Consider the following 20382-nt stretch of genomic DNA (forward strand, 5'->3'; position numbering starts at 1 on the left):
AAAGATATCACACCATGAGTTTAAAGATATCACACCATGAGTTTAAAAATATCATACCCCGTGCTTAAAAATATGGAGTTTAAAAATATCTTACTTGGGTTAAAAAGTATCATACTATAATTAACTTATATAAATGCCCCTTAACAAGTTTGTATAGAAATGTGTTTCTTAATTCATTTAAAATGCATCAACGCTATGCAATTGAAGTACTCTTTAAAATGTCTCGATTACTCACATGTGCATGCAGTTAAAACTTTTCTAAACTGGTACGTGTTGGATGCTTTTAAGAATGAAATAATTTACTCTGGTGATAGTGTCATAGAGATTTTCATCTACTGTTCAATTTGAGTTTAGCAAACTAGTTTGCATACTAGTGTCACTACAAGCATGCAAACTCAATGTTTTGTGTGCTGATCCATTGTTCAATTGTGTACACACTATCCCGTTAGATGTCACGCTTCAGAAGTCCCTCCTTTACTAAGATACACAAATAAAAATGAAAACAATAAGTCCATAAACAGATAGAAAAACAATTGTTTTTATTTATCGAACGTTTTCATCTGATTAGGAAAGAAAAACATCTCTACTTCCCCTCCCCCTACCTTCGATTAATTTTTTTTTTTACTATCTCATCAAAGGAAACATTCTATTGTAATTTTCGGAATTGTTATTTATCCCTTTTGAGTTTCAATTGAAAGCTCAAGAATTCAATCTGAATGTTGCTGCATAAGTAACAATTCATATTGAAAGATGCAGTTTGGCGATGCATATTTTTCAAAGAATTATTAATAAACATTATAAAAATTATAATTGCCAACTCCAGGATACGAACCTGTTCACCCATCGTGGTAAACATATTATATCATATTATTGTATGGAATGAATCGAGTTGCACACCATTCTATAAATATTATGTCAGATAGTTTTTAGCAGGACTAAACACTAATAAAACAAGTGCAAGTTTATATTTATGTATGATAGTGAAAATAAATGGTACGAGGTACAATTTTAATTTTTCTTTTAAATTTTATAAAATTTAAAATAAGTTTCATTCAGAAAAGGATACGCAATCAAAATTTTTGTGGGAGCCTTTGTTTTAGAGGGAAAAAAATTATAATTATGAAAAATAATAATTATAATTTTTTTTCTAATTTATTTATTTATTTTTATGCGTATCTCTACAATTTTAAAGGTTTTCCATCACTTTCATCAGCAGATACAAAATTTAAAAAACTGAGTATTTTTAAATAAAACTTGTGTAATTAACATAATTTAAAAAGATTTTTTTTCCGGCTTTATTTTCAAAGAAACTTTTTAGTTCCTTAGTACCTTTTTGATATAGGTTTATAGAATAAGATTGTGTTTTTTGCATACAGAATACAATTTAAATTTTTGTTTCTTGGTAATGAAATTTTAAAAAGTTTTTTCCCCTTGTATTCAGTTTTCATGTAGTCAATAAAATTTAAGTTTTAATTTATTATAAAATAAAAAAAAAATCTGAAGCGCCTTAAAGAAATTTTTATTTTTTCTTTCCCAAAATTTATCCTTTATTTCTAAGATAAAAATTTTCAAAAATGTCACATTTTTAAAAACATTTTGTCATTTAACAAGAAGTAACAAAATATTTTGGATTTAGAAAATATTTTGGCTTAAAAAAAAATTGACAATAAGGAGGTTTTATTTGTCTTACGTAAGCATTGCCAACACCCCTTCACGCCCCCCCCAAGTGCCTGCTTAATTTTTGAGCAATATTTTTGTGCACTTAATGTGGTGCACTTAAAATACACACTATAACAAACTCTCGGAAACAAATACATCATTTCTGACTATTCAGTAATACTTGAGCTGTATTTCGTTAATTTTGATAATCATTTAGTCACGAAATCACATGATTTGTAACGAAAAGCAAACTCTCAAAAATATGGCGAAAATGTTTCCTCAACTTGGGAGGCTCATCGCAGTGCGTTATGGGAGAGAGTTAACTAGAATGACAAAATATGTCTTTACCTTTGTCGAAATTCGTTTCGTAGAAGTGACGATAGGTATTTCGCCACTTTGACGAAATGTTCGCTCAAGAGCAAATACCAAGAAACAGTTTCGTTAAAATCGTAAAAAGTTCGGAGAAATTTGAGGATCCATTTTTTACAGTTAATACTAGATTGCCCAAGGAAGTCATTTTGACTGCTTTTTAATTTCAATTAGAAAAACAATGATGTATATAATGACACAATTTCGTAGAATTTTGTTGACTTTTTGTGCAATATATAATTTTTTTATTGTTAATGTTTACTAATAGCTTGTTATATAACTGTGAAAAATATCAAAAATTAATTTTAAACAAATTTCTTTGCACATTAGTTATTTTCTCACAATCCAGTCATTTCGACTGCTTTTGGGCAACATAGGTATATACTAAGTATCAGTCTCTCTAGTGTTAAAAGAACATATTTTACTAAATTAAAAAATATCTTCTTCTACCTTATAAGATACGATTTCAATTTCTAGTTGCAATCAAATTATAAGCTTGTATCGTGTTTCCATATCCAATAATTTTTCTTAAATGACATGTAAAATCGCTGTGAAATGTTTCCAACTCTGTTATTAAGTTGTTTTTGAGGACTACACTTTTCCCTGTAGATATGCTTCATAATAACAATGAACACACAATCTCTTGCGAGTCGTAAATCTCTTTGAGGTTGTTTAAACAAGATTAGAGAACACGATTATTTGACATCGAAATCAATTATTTCTCAAAGTCACGATCAAATCATTAGAATAAAAGTTACGAATTGTCTTTTTTCTTATCTTCAAGCACAAACATTTACGAATAATCAGCTAAAAAGCATTTTTCAACAACTTAAAAATAAGCTTTTAATTTTTTTGAAAAACATTTCCTTATGTTATTACGTATTAAATTCATGAAGAGGACTTGACTTTAGGAGGAAAATCAAGTATCGTTAAAAGAAAGATTTGTCTCCTTTAATTCATTTGCATCAGATAACAGATAAAGGAAGAAAAGAAAAAACATTAAGTAACAATAACTGCCTTTAATGTACTTTTTGTAAACGTTTTAGTATTGAACTTGAAGAAAATGTTATAAAATTATTTTAAGTATACTTCATTTATTTTAACATCAGGAAAGATTTTATAGCCTGTTTTATTTTGTATCATTAATCATTTTGCAACGTTTTGTTTTCTATTATATCTTTATTTTGATTTCATCTTTTTGAAATAAAACGCATTTTTTTTTTTTTTTTTTTTTTTTGTTTTTTTTTTTTGTTTTTTTTTTTTTGTTTACAGGCATCTTTCAAAATAGCTGAATTATTTTGATTTTCATTTCAAAATATTCAATAAGACGTAACCATAATTGGCTAGTGGTAAAATTTTAAAAATAGGAGTATTTTTACGTCTTACGTAAGAATTGCTTATACCCTGTCTCCACTCTTAAATAACCAGATCATAATTCAACTTCACCACTTTAAGTGCTTACGTATACGACAACAGTCGCTAATAATGTGAAATATATTTAAAGGAAAGTTTAAGAATTGGAATTACGAAATGCATAAACGATCGAAAATGTAAGGTATTAAGACTAATTTCATCTAGATAAAAAAAAGTATCATAACTCATTTTATTAGTCAAAGTTTTTCGCCTTTGACGAAATGACTGATTTAAAAAAAAAATAATGTTATGTATTGATTAAAATAATTTTTTACACCACCTATTCCATTCTATTTGTTAAAAGGGGAATTTTTCGGTTAATTTGGCGAGTCAAATTTGCATGCTCACAATAAGATTAATAATAATAAATAAAAAAAGAGTTGATGACCAAATTTAGTTGTAAATACCTCTTCAGTGTAATCTTCTTTGGGGATAATTAACATTGCAAATCATTTCACCATTATTAAAATTATACCTATTTGTAAACATAGATCAGATCACTCATTTATCAATGCACATTTATAACCGAATCTAAATGAGTGATATGAAAGATTCCTATCATACTTTTCTACTTCAAGGCAAAAAAAAAAAAAAAATCTAATTTCTCAGAAATGGCTACTTTGTTCAGTGGCGCCGGTAAGTGGCCCATTAACGGGAACCGACATGCCTCTTATTGCTCTCCCCTTAGAAATGGCCTTTTGCAGAACGACAAAAATAACGAGAACGACATTAATAACTTCATTACTGAACCACGCATAGTTGACATCTCAATTTTCGTATATGTCTGACATCCCTCCCCCCTTCTTCTGGTATATGTTTTAATTTCCAACCACAACCAGTGTTTAAAAAACAACCTTATAAAAACGAACCATCTAACGACCAGTCATCACACGTCGTAAAGCAATAAAAACTAAATTGTATACGTGTACGCACACAAGGAAATCTGCCCCTCGAAGGCAAAGTTAAGCGGCTAATAGCGCATTACAGAATTATGACTGACATGCACGTCACATGCCTTGTGCCTCATATACTTTTTATTTAATGTCCCGATTTATAACTTGCCCAACACCTGTCAAGCTGTATGCTAAAGACATTCTGCCAAGGGAAGAAAAAAAAGAGCAATAATTGAGACATCTAGAGAGTGTGTAATTGCCGGCTTTGGGCACGGCAGGCCCATTGACCAGAGCCCGCTAGAAGGTGGACAACTCAATTGAAGCCCATGACGCAAAATTTACGAGCCACGATAAGTGAGTGCTATATATTCCAGGAGCAGAGATTTCTCGTGCAACCTTCGGGGCCCAACGTGCCATGAGATAGGTACAAAGGGGAGGGGCCCTTCAACACAAGGCACACAAATCATACTCCTAGCAAATTGGCCCCGTCCGTCAACAATAATTACACGCAGTTATACTAGGTAAGAGGAGTTTCCCCGAAGAAGAAAATAGCCGAAACAAAAAGAAGAAAGGCCATTTTTGACGAAACCCCGCATTGTTTCAGAAAAGATCTGGACGATATTTATAGGCCTGTCTCACGCGAAAGCTCCCAATTGAGAGATTAGCGCCGTGTATCGGTTTAATTTCTTGGAATGAGACATGTTTTGGGGTTGTTCTAATCAAACGGAAGTATGAGAGACCGCTTTTGCCTTGCAGGAGTTAACTATGTAATAAATGATTCACTACTTAAAATCTGCCTTGACTTCAAACATACACTGAAAGAATAGGGTTCAATCTCCTTACTTATTAAGACATATAATAAAGTTCAATTTGCACGTTTCTGTTAAAAGATAAAACCATTAATATGTAGGGAGATAAGTATAAGAGGTAGGCAGTGCAGTATTTAACTGTATAAAATATTGTTTATTTTTCCATGATAAAGGCCTAAGACAATACATATTTCAGTCGTTAAAAATCTTGAAAATCGGAGAAAAATATAACTGAGCTCATTTTCTGAACGATTTTAACGAAACGGAAATATATTTGAAAAAAAAATATTAGCAAAACAAATTAGTTAACTGGAATGTATTCAAAATATTTGTGCAAAACTCTTATTAAGAGAGATCTTTTCGACGATTTCTACAATCTAATGTTGCAGTCAGAGTGCTCTGCTAGTGCGTTAGAGTTAAAAGTTAAATTAGAAAACGAAGTTATTTCAGAAAAAACTATGCATCTTTAAACAAGCAGACCCCTCCATCTTTTAAAGCTAAGGAGTTTATATGATACAATATATATATATATATATATATATATATATATATATATATATATATATATATATATATATATATATTAATGATAAAAATTCGTTATCAGTTTTAGAATTTTAATATTTTTTTTATTATAATGATATTTTAATTCATTACTTAAATTTATTAATTGAAAGAAATGAGACACATTAAAGCTAAATTATTATCTAAGGATTAATAACAATGAATGACTGCCTATCAGTAAGCTAGTCAATAATGCGAGACTGATAGTTATGATATTAAAAAATGTTCTTATTTGCTTTTTGTCTAAATATTTTTTTTCTTCCGTGAAATAATCGATGAAAGGGCTGGGCATTAACTAAATAATTATAGTTAATTAATCATTTGAGAAGATGCAGGAATTTGCATTTCAGTTTTTATTCGTTTACTTATTTATTTGTAGAATGATGCACACTTACCGCAATGCAATAGAATCTCCTTGACGGAAAAAAAAAAAAAAAAAAAAAAAAACGCTTTTAAGTTAGGGAGAAAACCAGTAATGGGGGAGGGGGTTAAGATTCGAAAATATATAAATATTGAAGGGTCTGGAGAAGTGATGTGCGTTTTTTTGCCTGATAAAGGGGGGAGGTTGCAAAATCTCAAAAAAATATATATATATGCTTAAGGACACCATTTAGTTAATGTACCTCATCGTGAAATTGAGAAAGAAAAATTAAAATTTTATTAAATTTTCAGAAAATTATTGTTAAATTACATTTGTGTAACAAAGGATATTTTTTATTAACAACAGTCTCATTTGAAAATATAAAAAAAATTGCCAGAGTAAGAGAATAGCAAGGACTGGAAAATCTCAAAATTTTATCTTACGTGTTTAGCATTTAGGAATGTGTATTTTAAATTCAGGGTACGTGAAAAAGGAGAAGAAAAAAAAAACCTCTAAAAATAGTTAATAATATTCAAATGAAAAAATTTTATTAAAAAAATTTTGTAAAAATATACATATGTATGATAATATATATAAAATTTTTATTTTATGTTCGTAACTATCAGAATTAGGAAGAAATATATTAGCGAATAATTATATTTTAAAGGCTAATATTGAGAGTTTTTCAGCTTCTACGGTTCTGACAACAAGTTCGCACACAGCCTGCAAATTGCATTAAAAATGAAAAAGGCTCATTAAAGGAGGGTAAGGGCCTTTGTGATTTGCTATTTTGCTGAGAACGAAGGTGCATAAGAAATGTTTATGTAAAACATTAAAATACTCTTATTTTCAAATTCTTCTTAAAAAGCAAATTAAAAAATGCAACGAAAGTTATTACAAGTAGATAAGTTATTTCACGTAGGTCAAAGAATATTCCATTCAAAGTTTTGATAAAATGAATAAAAAAAAATGTAATTTTGATATATTAATGATTAAGATTTTATAAACCATATATATATATATATATATGACGTAAATGTATGTAAAGTTACATCACACACACATATATATATATATGTATATATAAATTTAACCCTAAAATAAGATTACTTACTGCAAAAACTGTGCAGCTACTTTTTGGTGTAAGCATGGTTTGTAATTAGTTTATTTGTGCTGTCAAGCGAAGCTGGACGGGGGTGGGGGTTCGAATTTGCGTAAAATATGTTTACGTCATAATAGTTTGAACAAGCCAGTCAGGCATTCTATTTTTAATGGGCACATTATGTGAATATGAACACTGATTTTTTTTAATTTTATTTCGAATAACAAAAGATTTTTTTTTCCTATTCGGATTTGTGCAGAATTTTTTTTAAAAACAACACTCGAACCACATCCATTACGATAAGCATTTGTTACTATCAACGAAATGAAATTTAAAAAAAAAAAAAAAAAAAAAAAAAAACATCCTTTTGGCAGGGAAGAATAAAAAAAAAAATTTTTTTTTCCTCGTAGAATCTTCACTGGCACTCTTAAGAAAAATATCCATTGAATATAATGTGCAAGCATCGAATACGGAATGGGGGGTTGGGTGCCATAAAAATGAGTAACGGGTGGGGAGGGGCAAGAATGAAGAAAAAAGCGGGAAAACTCAAAGACTCCCACGGGGTGTTGCGTACACGCAAACTATAGTTTCAACCAGCAGTGTCTTATTATGTCATAAATCTAACTGCCTTGTGATTCTGTCATCTACGAAATTGAGACATTAGCACTCAACAATAGCATGAAAAGCGCATTTAGACCAGGTATATGTTTTAAGGTAATGTGTTATCTTTTCTTTTTTTCTCTCATGAAGAAAAAATATCGAAGTAATTTCAGCTATTTTTTTTTCCTTTTTTGTTCAACGCTAATTTCCTTTATGATTTTCGGGAATGGCATATTAATATAAAGAGAGAAATTATGCTGAGCGTGATGTTGCGTATTAATAAAAATTTGCGAGGGATAAAATTACACGTCTGTCTTACGATGGGCAACATGTTTTGTAATACTGCATCAATACAATCAGGAATGATTTTTCTTATGATTTGTAATGCTGCAAGTGATGTCAGCGGCCATTTTTAATAGAAATTTTTTTTATACTGTAGTTATTATAGCGTGGATGTTAAATTAAAAATAAATAAATAAAGCATATATTCTTACAGATTTTAAATTAATGCGATGAATTAAAGTTAAAAACAATGAAAGTTCTGTCAAATAGTTCCAATTATCTATAGTAAAAATTAGAAAAAACTAATTATCTATAAATTTCTAGTTAAGTATGCTTATGATGTACTAAAGTTAGAATAATACGATTAATAAAATAGATAAATAAAAATGTAGCGGACTACAGAAAATACTGAAATTATATGTAGTTTTCAAAAATAAAAACGTCTAATTTATTGCTAAAAAAAAGTTAAACGTTTTATTTTTAAAAATTTCAACACTTAAAAGTGGTTTTAGGTAAACCTGGAAACAGTTTATTGTATAAGATTTTCGAAAACTGACAAGTGTTGATTACGAATAGGCTAGATGGAGCTGGTTAAAAATTAATTTTAAAAAATTTAGACTGAGCTATATGAAAAAGTTATTTATAAAATAATTTGATGGAACTGGTTTTACAACCAATAATTCCAAATTGGAAGAAATAAAAAACAAACTTAATAATGATGATATTGTAGGATGATCAAAATAGGATGTTTTAAAAATAAAATTTTATAATGATGTGTTGTCCTAAGACTCATAAAAAAACAACTTAATTTCAGAATGCCAGGAAAATGACTCCAGTAGAACAAGACGAGACAGTATCAAGGACGATGAAAACCGACAACAGAAATGCACCTCTCCCGCTGGTGACAGCCTCAGTGCTCCCGAAGACAGGTCTCCAATGAAAGCGCTTGAAACCTCAGAAACCAAATTCCCTGAACTTCCTGAACACATCAAATCAGAATCAATTGAAAAACCAAAAATCTGGTCTCTAGCTCAGACTGCCACCTCAGAGAGCCCACCACCCCAAAAAAAGTTCTTCGACCACCAAACTGATCTGAACCAAAAATTAAGAAGGTTGGGTTACAATGAACACTTATACCATCCTTCACCGTACCACAGGCCTCTTCCTCCGCAGGACAGTTCGGCCGAATCATCTTTATCGTCACCACCCCTTTGGAGAACAGGAGAGTTGCCCAATTTCCCACATGGTGACAAATTCGGTAGTGTCACCTCCCACGAGCGAAGTGACTTAGCTTCTGTGTCACCATCCTCCTCGGGATCCCCATCCGTTTTACCACCCAGTGCAGAAGTGTCCGCGACGCATGCACCAAGTGTTAATTACAATCGCCTTCTGAATGGTAGATTTTTACCTTGTGGTGACAGTTCACAGACTCTGAGGCATAATCCTATAGACTATGGACAATTTTATGCCCAAATGGGACATCCCCTAGACATAAGGACATTTCAGCCAGCTTTCTTGAGGACATCCTCTTTTTCATATCCCGTTGGTTTTACAAGTGCTCCAGCGTCTATGTATCATACAGTTTCTACATCAGCACCCAATAGGACGAAATTAGAAGATGGTAAGTTGGAATACATACACTAAACACTTTTAAAAAGATCTCAGTGGATGACCATGACCCTAGCAGCAAAATATTGGACCAATGTTTATGAATCTTGACTAAAAAAGGGTTCTAAGAGGCTCTTATTTTTCCGATATTAACCCTATATAGAATTGTCAGATTCACCCGATAGTTTTTATCCCTTATTTTGTCAATAAAGGCTCTATATTGGCCAATGCGGGCCCTATATAGGCCATTTTAGGACTAATATTAAAAAATCTAGACATCCGAATATGGGTCCCTCGGTGCGTGTTCTCATGGGACCCATGTTGAGCCCAACTGGGGTAAAATTGTTGCCTGGGCATTGATATTTTAAGAACGCTAAATTTTGAAAATGTACATCTTATGGCCAGTAGTAACCATCGGTCATTAGTTTGCTTTGTTTTGAATCTAAAGCGGTATAAAAAGTTTTATGATTTCCTTCACTAAAATATCACATGATCATCCACTGATTTCAATACACAATTTTTGTTAAATGTAACAGCATGTTAAATGTCATTTTACGAATATTAAATTTTCCAAAGTTGCATCGTATGATCGGTTATATATATTGAACATTATTCTAAGTCTGACTTAACTAAAGTGGTTTAAAAAGTTAAATGATTTCCTTCACTAAAATATCACACATGTTTTTTCACTGCGCCCGTCACTTATCTTACTGGAAGAACCGTATAAATGATATTTCAGGAACGTTAAAATTTTCAAATTTGCATTTCATTGTCAGTTATAAATACTGAAAATGATATTAACTCTGTTTTGTTCTGTAAAAGCGATTTAAGAAGTATTACGATTTCCCTTACTGAAATATCAAGTACTTTTTTTTAGATATTTATGAATTAATTATTAAAGACACAAGCTTCCTAGTAAATGTATTATGTAGAACCGAGATGGCTCAGAGGATAGCGCATTAGCCTTTCAATGAGGTGAACCGGGTTCGATCCCGGCGATGGCTGGTCGATACGAATTACGGATCCGACTTGCACCGACCACAGTGCTGACGTAAAATATCCTCAGTGGTAGACGGATCATGGGCTAGAGTCCCCTTGGCGTCATGCTAACAGTGGGAGGTTCTCGTGGTGTTCTTCTCCATGTAACGCAAATGCTGGTTAGTTCCATCAGAAAGTCCGCTACGAAGGCAAATTTCTCCCAATACTTAATCCAGTAGTTCAGTTGAACATTTGTAGTCGTAAACCCAAAAATTGGGTCGGCTGTTCAACGACGGTTATGAAATAAAATAAAATGTATTATGTAAATGCATATCTGATGACATTTATGAACCAATTATTAAAGGCATAAGTTTCTTAGTAAATGTATTATGTAAATGCATATTTCTGCATGACTACGCCGTAAAAAGTACAAGAAACTGTCGGGGTAAATACTGTTGTAGCTTACAGTGTTGTTCAACTTTTACAGTCAGCGGAACCTGAACAAAACCCGTGCTTTGGTAGAGCGGTTAATGTTCTGATAGCACTGAAATTCAGGTTATGGGAAAAGAGACTGTATTTCTGGACAAGTATAAATGATCCGATTCTTTTTTTCTGACAAACCAAAAATATAAATCCAGTTTAAGATCTTCCGTGAAAATTAATGGATTTTATAACGACTTCATGAACGTAATTGTTGCATTCGTTGCGTTATCTTCATGAAACTACTTCAATCCATCTATTGAAACAAAATCGTTGAACTCCATTAATAAAAGATAAGAAAACTTTTTGGATATTACGCTCTAGCAAAGCTTACAAGTTATCAGAATATGTCAGTTTTCTCATGTATCTATGAAGTTAATTGCTGAGCTTAATTCCAAAACAACTTTCGTTGAGGAAGGGAAGAAAGAAAAAAAATGGCGCATGTTTTTATTAACTTTTATCTCTTAAATGGTCGGGAGTTTTCACCTGCCGTCACCATGGCAACGAAGTTACGCGCTTTTGTGTAATTGAGATGGTAAAAATAATGGAAGATATACGTCAAAAATAAAGATTCACTTCTGCGATAAATATACTAATAATCGAACACAGTAATTCATCATTTGTCAGCTATCGAATTATGTTATTAGTTTATTCGGAAGCAGAGAAGGAAGATTACATGAAAGTAAAGGAAAATTACTCCGCTATTTATTATTTCCGCTTTTTTATGATATCGATTAGAGGTTGTTTATTTTCAGGGATTGTGTACGGAGAGTTTTGGTCAGCTACCTTTTTTTTTCTTTTTAAACAAGCCTTCTTTTCTTTTCTTGGTTGGGGTCATTTTAGGGGAAATTCTCGTCTGCTCAAAGTTTTCTTGTGTTTAAACCATGGTGTACTAATATTACTCTTGTTTACGCATGTGTAACTTTAAACAGTACCTTCGTGAAATATATTACCGAAAAAGCTGATCTTTCACAAATTACTTTGTCTGCCGGGATAGCCTGGTTGGTATGGCACTGGGCCCATGTTCGCAGGTTCGAGCCCCGCAGACCGAAGACTCCCCGTGTAGTAAATGGTGACTGATGAACGTTAAATCTGTCGAGTCGCAGAGTTGAACATTAGTAGTCGTACACCCAAAATGGGGAAAACTGCTCAACGACGGATATAAAATAAAATAAAATTATTTTATACATATATTTTGTATACATATATTTTGAATATATTCGTTTCAAAAATGGACCTTTCTCGAAATTCTTACGAAAGATGGCGCCAATGATGTTTTTAATTGATAAATTTAAAACTACAACTCATTAAGAAAAAAAAAATCATTTTCACTTTTGGCTTTTTTGTGAAAATCACAGAGCCTCGTTGATTTTTCACAAATTCATATAAACTGGACTCCTCACGAAATGTTGAGCTGACCAGTGGTTTTAAGTGATTTTTCGCAAAATTTTTTGCGTTATCTTTTATTTATTTATTTTTTTTTAATGATAATTCGAATGGAAACAAATTAGGAATTAAATTGCTCCAGTTTATAGTAAATTTAACATAGAAATCAATATATATATTTTATTTATTAAGAATTATCAAAAAGTATAACCGTTAAAAAAGTTAACGTTTTTAAACAAGTGTTTAAAGAACTAAAAACTCTACAATGCAGCTAACTGTAGAAAATATGCTTATGTAACTATCCATATTAGGATATCTTTATTATTTAAATTTTTGTTCTTTGCTATTTCTAATACTTCTTATTATTACTTTACTATTGTTATTACTTCATTATTTCTGTTACTATCTTTACTATATCTATTATTTGTCACTTTCTTTATTCTAGCTATTACTTTCGTTACAATTTCTCGGAATATCTTTCCCTTTTTTTCTATTTCAATCCCTTTTTTTCAACAAATATCCCTTTTTTCAACGGAAACAGAACAGTTTCGCTACACAGTCCCTGGCCAAATTATTCGACGCTCTATAAGAGTTTGTAAAATCCTAATTATCTGGTGATACTATACAGCTTTATTGTTTTTACACGGCTGAAACCGGTTTGCACTTGTTTACGTTCGTGTATCAATTAAATAGCATTATAATGCAATATGTAAGAAATAAATACAAATAGGAAGTATATTTAATAAAGTCTCCTGAATAAAATCATGCATGTTTAAACATAAAAGTATTGAATATAAACTCGTGCAAAACACGTCATTATTCAAAAACTACAGTGCGTCTAATAATTTGGCCTAATTATTATAATATACTAATATAATACCTGATATAATAATTATTCTACATTTATATAATATATCGTCTAATTTATCCAATCGTTGAACTTATATTAAATATCGTCTAATCTAACAAATAGTCACACAAGCGTAAACAAGTGCAAACCGGTTTCAGCAGAGTAGAAACAAATAAAGCTGTATAATATCGCCTGATAATCAAGATTTTACATAGAATCTTATAGTGCATCGAATAATTTGGTGAGGCAGTGTATTTCAAATTTCTCTTAACAAAAGTATACCATTTTTAGAAACAAAAGTGAAAACTAAACTACAGATTCCTTTTCTTTTTCACGAATGTGTCATTATAATGCAATTAATCTTGAAATAATAAGCATTTAACAACTGAGTTTATAGAACAATAAAAAGAAAGAAAGAAAATGGATTCTTTTCTATTCAGATTCCACCTGTGGAGGTAAATTTAATTTACAAAAGTAGAAGACATCAAAGATCAATGGGTTTTCATCACGTATTGGCGGCCATATTTTATAACCACCTTCCTTCGAACATTTTTTGTGGGTGAAACTAAAGGCGAGATGAAAAAATAAAAGAGCACCTGGTGATTCCACAATCCCTTCAACTTGTTCGATCCATCAAGTTAGAGTTTCGTAAGAGGTTAATTATTTTAAAAAGGAGGGTTTCACACTTCGCAAACGATTATATATATTTGGTTCTGGAAAAAAAAAAAGGAAATCGAGAAGTTGACTATTTAAATGAAAGAGTTCAATACATCTGCGTGATGAAACTACTTTTCGATTTTCTTCCCAATTTGAAGCGAGTTATTTATATACGCCTGTCTTCCTATCGTTTTCAATTTTCCAAATAAAACGATTATTGTTGAGCTACATAGCTTTTTATGATTGATAAAAAATAATTCGTTGGAAATCGTTTGATTATATTATTCGACCTTTTTTTTTTTTGTGTGTTATTCTTAGAAAAGAATGATTAGAATAAAGAAAAATTGTATGACGTTTATTAATATTTTAAAGAAAAAAAATGTCATTTGAGCGTTATTTACTTCCGTTTTAGACTCAACATTTCGTCAATTTTTTTAAATTCAATTTTCGTCAATTTTTTTTTCGATTTTTTTTTAAGAACTTGCTTTTTAATTAGAATTTATATTAGTTTAACTACTCGTGAAACAATATGTGATGTATATTCTTTTTAACATCGCCTCCATTGGAATTTTTATTAAGTTTATACTTAGTTGTTATACTGGTTAGAATAAATTTTTATTAGATGAATATGTTACCGGCAAAGCATGAAAGCATTCTATAGAATGCCTAGGAATGGTATATAATGCAGGATGTTTTTAGGCAAGGTAAGAAATGTGAGAAGTATTAGATACTTTCCCTAGGCATTGTATGTAATACCTAGGCATTCTATGGAATGACAAATGCTATTTAGGCATAGTATGAAAACTTCCTGATGAGGCTATTATGTAAGTGATGTGCATTTCTCAAAAGTAAAAATGTTATTCTGAAAAATTAATGAGAGTGCCATTTAAAAAAAACTTATTCAAAATGTGTAAAGAAAAATGAAAGTTGTTCAAAACATAATTTATGCCTTTCTTATTAAGGGAAACAAAACTTTCATATTAAAAATAAGAAATTAATCTACTTATTGCCACATGGCAGGCTTGAATGACATTTAGAATTACATTTCATTACATTACGAAACGAATCGGAGATGTATTTTATACTTTGCCGGTTTCTCATTTGGCATTCTATAGAATGTCTAGGAAATGTGGAAAATATAAATCGTTTCATACATTGCCGGCTAGTTTTAGGCATTAAATACAATGCCGAGGCATTCTATAGGATGACGGATTGCAAACTTTGCCGGTAATAAATATACTAAGCAGTATAAAGAAAAAAACATTTTTTAAACACAACTTAAGAATTTCAACTTCACACTTCACGAAACACAACTTCAGAATTTATTTCTCCAAAGCTAATCAACTTAGATGAGCAATATTGCACATATTAAGATATTTATTTGATGTGATGGTTAAAAACAGACACGCACCACAAAGTGCTCAATGTTTTCATTTAGTTATATAGTATTTTATTGTATTTTCTATAAATCTATGGCTTACACCTAATATTTTCTTCTTGTTCTCTTTTCAGATATTCCAAATCGGTGCGAGAGCTAACAAAAAGTCACGTGTTTCCCCATAGCTATATTTTATTGTTTCTGTTTGTTTAAATAAAAATGGTCAAATCCGACTCAATATTTCGGAAGATAGCCTAAATCATTTCCCTTGAAAAGCAAAATGGTCTATTGCTGTTATGTGATTGTTAGTGATAATGTAGTAACCATTTTCAAAGATACACTAGTAAAACTACACACTGTAAAATATTTGCACACACAATTCTTTTATTGAAATGTTTTGAGACTACTGTAATTTTGATAATAATATTCTATTGAAATACAATTGCAATAATTTAAAGCAGTTTCGAAAGTTAGATATTTAATTTATATGCCTCTAAATTTTTTTTTCTTCATCCAATATAAATACTTTGTTGTTTAAAATGATCTCCGTGTTTGGTTTTTTCCATTTAATGTAAATGATGATTTTTAGAATGTGTTTGGTTTTTTCCATTTAATATAAATGCTGATTTTTAGATTGTGTTTGGTTTTTTCCATCCAATATAAATGCTCTGATATTTAGAATGATCTCCGTGTTTAGTTTTCTACATCTAATATAAATCTTCTGAAATTTAGAATGACGTTTTAGCAAATTTTAAAGGAGAAAAGCTTAGTGGAAGAACATGTAAAGCTTCACTTTGGTAATGCTGAAATTTCGAAATTTAAGAATACATTTAAAGTCTGTCGTTTTCCTAAATTTGGACTCGAACATAACTTTAAACAAGACATAATAATTTCAACAGTATTTTAATAAGACATTTCAAGTTTGTAAACATCACGTTACTGACTTCGGTTATCAAAATATAGAAATTACTTTATTAGAAAATATGCATAACTTTATTAAAGGAAAAAGTCAGCAATTTTAAGTATGATTTTAATTTGTTTAGTCTCGGGTCTCTTTTAGGAAAAAAAATTAAATTGCAGTCTTATAAAATTATTGGTAAAGCTTTTGATGCCTTTAATAATTAATAGTTTTTACTTTTGTTGAACGAATATTTTTTTTTAATATTTTGAATATTTTTAAGCATAAAAAGTACTAGTAAATTTAATTACTCAATAACTAATTCAAAAAGTGCCAAGATAAATTTACTGCTGTAGTTTTTTTCTTAGAAGAACTTAGTGGAAAAAGGTATCAAGTCGCAACTCTTTTGTGGTTCAAACCAAGTAATGTTTAACATTCATAGAAAGTTTCTTTTCTGCTTGTTCATCAAATAAGCCTGAAAATATTCTCTGTAGACAGGTTATTGCCCTATTTTCGGCAAGCTGGTGCTCCTAAATCCATAAAAATGTCACTTGAAACTTTCTTCCACTAAATTCCTCAGTTATCTAATGTAAGCCGCAGGTTCATTGTGCAGGAAATTGCGACTAAAATGTTATGTTCATAATAAGGAACTGATTTTGGCGTGCATAGTTTACTAATTTACCTTCTCCAAGCCAAATACCATTCATTATTGGTTAACATTTCATGCATCTATTTATTATTTTTAACTTTGGTCAATCTTATTAAATTTCATTTGAATAAAATAGTAATTACCTGTATTGAGTGTAATTTGTTAAATAAACTGTAAATGTATACTAAAGCAAAAAAAAACATGAATAATGCACAAATGAAAGTATGGACGTACTAAAGATTCAGTTCTATAAGCAGGAATCTTCCTCATTGTCTAAACACCTTTGGTGTTTAGTGGCGTCTCTTCTCTGACCTAACACCTAAATCATTTGGTTTTAGACACTGAGGAAGGTTCTTGCTTAGAGAATTGAAACTGTAGTATGTCCATTTATGTGCTTTTATTTGTGCTTTGTTCATGATTTATTTTGCTTTAGTATACATAGCACAAAGTATACCTTAGTCTTTGTTGGACAGAGACGTATACATAATATTTTATTGTATAAATATTTAGCTGCATGCATTAAAAATATGGTTTGTGGTTATCAAATTGTTTATGCTGAAACTTAATAATTTTTTGTGATCTACAGAGTTGTGCTTACTTATTTACTGTGTAAATAATTTGCAGTGTATATTGAAACAAAATAGGAAACTGATAATTACTTTGCAATAATTTTATTCTCAGCAAAACTAAACTGTTATTATTTCATTTTGATTTTTCGAATTAGATTTCAAATTTGTTTTCTTTTTAAAAAATGTATGAATAAATGGAATTGTATAAACTCTATTCATTGTAGATTTATAAATTGTAATGTAAATATACATGTCTGGTTTGAATGCATTTTTTTTAATTGTTCAAATGAGTGTTTGGAAGAACACATTGTTATATAGATTTATTTGTAAATAATGAATAAAAAATTAATTTATTTGGAATAAATGAATTGTTGTTTTCAATCATTCGCAGTTTTAACAGACAATATTTCACTTTGACCTAACGACTACAAATGGGGCACACATAGCCGCGCCAACTCTACTGGTTTTTCCAGCATAACTACTGAATTTTGCCAGTTTCTCCTGGTTTAATAAAAATTCTCCTGGTCTTTGTACATTTTACAAAATTCCCGAAAATTGAGTAAGTGTAGTAACGAATCATGCTACATTAAAGAAACAGTTCCTTTTTATTAAAACACATGTCTTACTAATGCATAATGAAGCGAGCCTCATTCATAAATATCAGTTTAATACTTATTTTGTTCTAAAAAGTTTATTTTTTATTAAGAATTGTCTTTTTAAATTAATTAAAAAATCTTTTTAACTATCTTTGATAAATTACATGCCTATTACTATTCAAAATTATGGGTGAACATAATGCATGGCATTTAAAGTTCATTTAATGTTAATCATAAATAGAAAATATTGCAATTTTTCGATTTTGATGACTATGAAAATCCCTAAAATTCCCTACGTGTTAAATATTTAGTACATTTTGTGACAATTATCATGAAATTTGTATTATTTCGTAAATTCTACCGGATTTTTTCCGAGCCATGTTGGCATGTTGTGCAGCATTCCTGCTCGAATTTTTGTAGAACATAGTACGTAAAGCTTAGAAATCACCAATCGAGTTTAAAGCAAAGTTAAAGTTATTGGTGTGAAACACAGTGCGATTTTCTGAAAAGTTTCTATTTCATTTAATATTAATTTATTAATATAGTTATTTTATTATTTCATTTATTTTTTGTTAATTCATTTAAAAATTTATTCAAATAAATTTTTTTTTAAAAATACAATCAATTTTGTTATTTTTTCAATGGAGACTTTATCGCCGGAGAATGGATAAGTACAGAAATTATTTTGCACAGATAATTTTTTTTTTTTTTTTGTGAATATAAAGAATTTTTTTTCTGTATTCACATTTGATACTAATATATTTAGGCCATACAGGAATTTTCAGAAAATCGGTTACAAAATGGGGGGGGGGAGGTAAGGTATATCATATGTAACTCATATCCGGAAATCTTATATCCTGTCGTTATCGGCGCCTTTTTATTAAACTCTATTGAGGATTAACTTTTCGTGCGCAATTGAGTCGATACTTTCATTTACTTAAATTATCTTAATTTAATGTTTTCCAATAATTATTGACGGAAATTATATTTTCATCGGGCCCCAAAATAGCTATTTTATCACAAGCTTAACTGCAGCAAGTTAGTCCCCAAATCAAAAAATTTCCATAAAACAACTAAATCTCGGAAAATATGAAGAAAGTTTTTGACAATAATTATTTGAAAATACGAAATTTAGATAAATAGAAATGATGTGCCCCTTCCGGCACATGACGACATTTTCGGCCACGGGTTGCTAAACAATTCTCAAACCTTATGATTGATGTAATTTACCTCCCTTGCAAATCACTTTTCATAACCAATTTTTTGAGTTGTTCAACAAATAGATTAATATTACAATTTTTCACAGTGCTTGAAAGCTTTCAGTTAGAAGAATGTGTATAGGTTCAGATGTTGTCTATGACTATCAAATATAGCAAAAACAAAAGTAGTGCTTGAAAAAGAATTACTTATCAATCCATAGCTTTTATCTGCAGGTAAACAATAATATAACAGGTAAAAGCTATGGATGGTATAACAGGTTTTATTAACAGGTAAAAATTGGATTGATAATCGACTATAGATTGATAAGTACTTCTTTTGTTATTGAGAAGTATCTTAATATTACATTCTTTTGATATTGATATTTGAATTATATATTATTTATTAACGCATGAAATTTTATTGAGATTTTTTTATACCAGCTATAATGAGATATGTTTTTCAAAATTAAAAAAAAACTTCGTTTTTGATAAAATAGAAAGCATTGTTCTAAAAAAAACCATGATAAAAAATTAGAAGCTATGCAAAGCAAAAACTAATTTTTTGTTAAAAACTAAATGAAAACTTATGAAACTAAACCTGCAAAACGAAATATAGAGTTATAATCGAGGAACATCAAAGAAACTTGTAGAAAAAAAATTTGAAGACAAAAAAATAGCTGAAATGAAAATAAATTTATTTTCTCAGTTGAAAAATATTCTAAATAGAAGAAGTTGTAAAAAGTATTTTTTCAGGATTAAAAATGAATATAAAACTAATGCTACAAAAAGTCTAGCTAAAAAAATGTGCTCCTATTAACAAAAAAAAAATCTGTATTTTTATTTAAAAAAATTCACAGTTATACACTAAAAGACGCATTTTATCAATAAAAATTACTATTTTAACCAACAACAAATTATGTATACCTTCAATGAGCTCTGATTACAGATTATTCCTAAAATCTGGTTCGAAAAGTTAATTTTCAATAAAACCCAGTCACAAACTTTTAAATTTTCTGACGTGCAACAAGCAATAAACCCGGATTTAATACGCATTAGAACTTGGCAGATGCTAAAATTATAAT

At 30.0% G+C, this 20382-nt stretch overlaps 1 protein-coding gene across 2 annotated transcripts in view; it reads left to right on the forward strand.

Annotated features, from left to right (window-relative positions):
- LOC107456088 (uncharacterized) overlaps positions 1-17869 on the forward strand; it is a 46716-nt gene extending 28847 nt beyond the window's left edge. The window contains exons 5-7 of one of the 2 annotated variants that reach the window (XR_015435667.1): positions 8867-9673; positions 15524-15937; positions 16023-17869. Coding sequence is in view for 1 of the 2 variants with exons in the window: in XM_016073862.4 (XP_015929348.2) it covers positions 8867-9673; positions 15524-15549 (833 nt within the window). In the remaining variant the exon portion in view is untranslated. Of the gene's footprint in view, positions 1-8866; positions 9674-15523 lie in introns of both variants that reach the window. The other variant, XM_016073862.4, reaches the window with a different exon arrangement.
- Positions 17870-20382: the final 2513 nt, after the last annotated feature.

This window comes from Parasteatoda tepidariorum, chromosome 7, assembly GCF_982258835.1.
Source record: "Parasteatoda tepidariorum strain Cologne lab strain chromosome 7, Ptep-v5.0, whole genome shotgun sequence".
NCBI classification, from domain to species: domain Eukaryota; kingdom Metazoa; phylum Arthropoda; class Arachnida; order Araneae; family Theridiidae; genus Parasteatoda; species Parasteatoda tepidariorum.